The following is a 956-nucleotide window of genomic DNA, read 5'->3' as shown; positions in this document are numbered from 1 at the left end:
TTCAGGTCGCTAAACGTCCACGCCCTAGCCACAGGACTGATCTGCCTACGTGTCTATATAAACGTTTCTCTTGCACTAATGTTTATTATTATTCCGTTTTCTTCCATCATGTTCAGATGCTCGTGGCCGTGACGTGACGTAAGACTAACCTTTCAAGTCCCCAGTGCCATCTCCACTGCTGTCACAAAAGGAACGAGGGTACACTTGGTAAATGATGTCACTGTGCCACCATGGGGCTTTTTTCCTCTTGATTTTGTGCCTTTTCTCAGCAGTGAGATTTTCCTCCAGCTGCGGGCGTTTCAATGACATCGCCATGGCAAGTGCGCGACCCTCTCGCCTCGGCGGCTTCAGAGTGACTGAGGCCTTGAGAAGTGCCAGCGATCGGCAGTGTGCCGCTGTTCAAAACGTTTTTTTTTATGTTGGCATACTAACTGGTGTGTAATTTGACTGTTCACGTCTACGGTATGTCTGTACACTTTTAGCTAGTCAATGACCAGTTTGCTCTGTTATCTTTGTTATATTTGGTATCTTTATCGTTCAGAGCCAACAAAGCCTCGACACTTGGCAACAGTGTAAGGCGACGCTGTGGACGAGCAACCGGTCCCAGGTAGTTCATATTTTCGGTTCATGATCTTAATCTTTTTACGGGTTATGAAGAAGAGAAATATTAGCTGAAAAAAAAAATCATAAAGAGAATGCCATCGAGTAAACCCATATGAGCAATTTTATGTGATGGATTGAGTGCATAGTTGAATATGCTGCAATATCAGTAATTTGAATTTCTTACTTGTAGTCAACTGTAATCACCGCAGTATATGATGATAGCCATAGGAAGCGGTTAATAGAGATAAGTGTAAGTTATATATGTATGTACGAACGTCGCGTACAAACACGTTTGTGTGATGCGGCCCAATGTCATAATACATTGTTTCATTTTGTGAATGTTATTTATTCAT

At 42.5% G+C, this 956-nt stretch overlaps 1 protein-coding gene across 1 annotated transcript in view; it reads right to left on the bottom strand.

Annotated features, from left to right (window-relative positions):
- The window catches only part of LOC119593035 (maltase A3-like), a 15,016-nt gene extending 14,675 nt beyond the window's left edge, over positions 1 to 341 (bottom strand). The window contains exon 1 of the mRNA XM_037941931.1: positions 150 to 341. Within this exon, the coding sequence (XP_037797859.1) occupies positions 150 to 315 (166 nt within the window). The 5' untranslated portion in view covers positions 316 to 341. The remainder of the gene's footprint in view (positions 1 to 149) is intronic.
- Positions 342 to 956: the final 615 nt, after the last annotated feature.

This window comes from Penaeus monodon, chromosome 31 (assembly GCF_015228065.2).
Source record: "Penaeus monodon isolate SGIC_2016 chromosome 31, NSTDA_Pmon_1, whole genome shotgun sequence".
Lineage (NCBI taxonomy): Eukaryota > Metazoa > Arthropoda > Malacostraca > Decapoda > Penaeidae > Penaeus > Penaeus monodon.
This window is presented reverse-complemented; position numbering and strand designations above follow the sequence as displayed.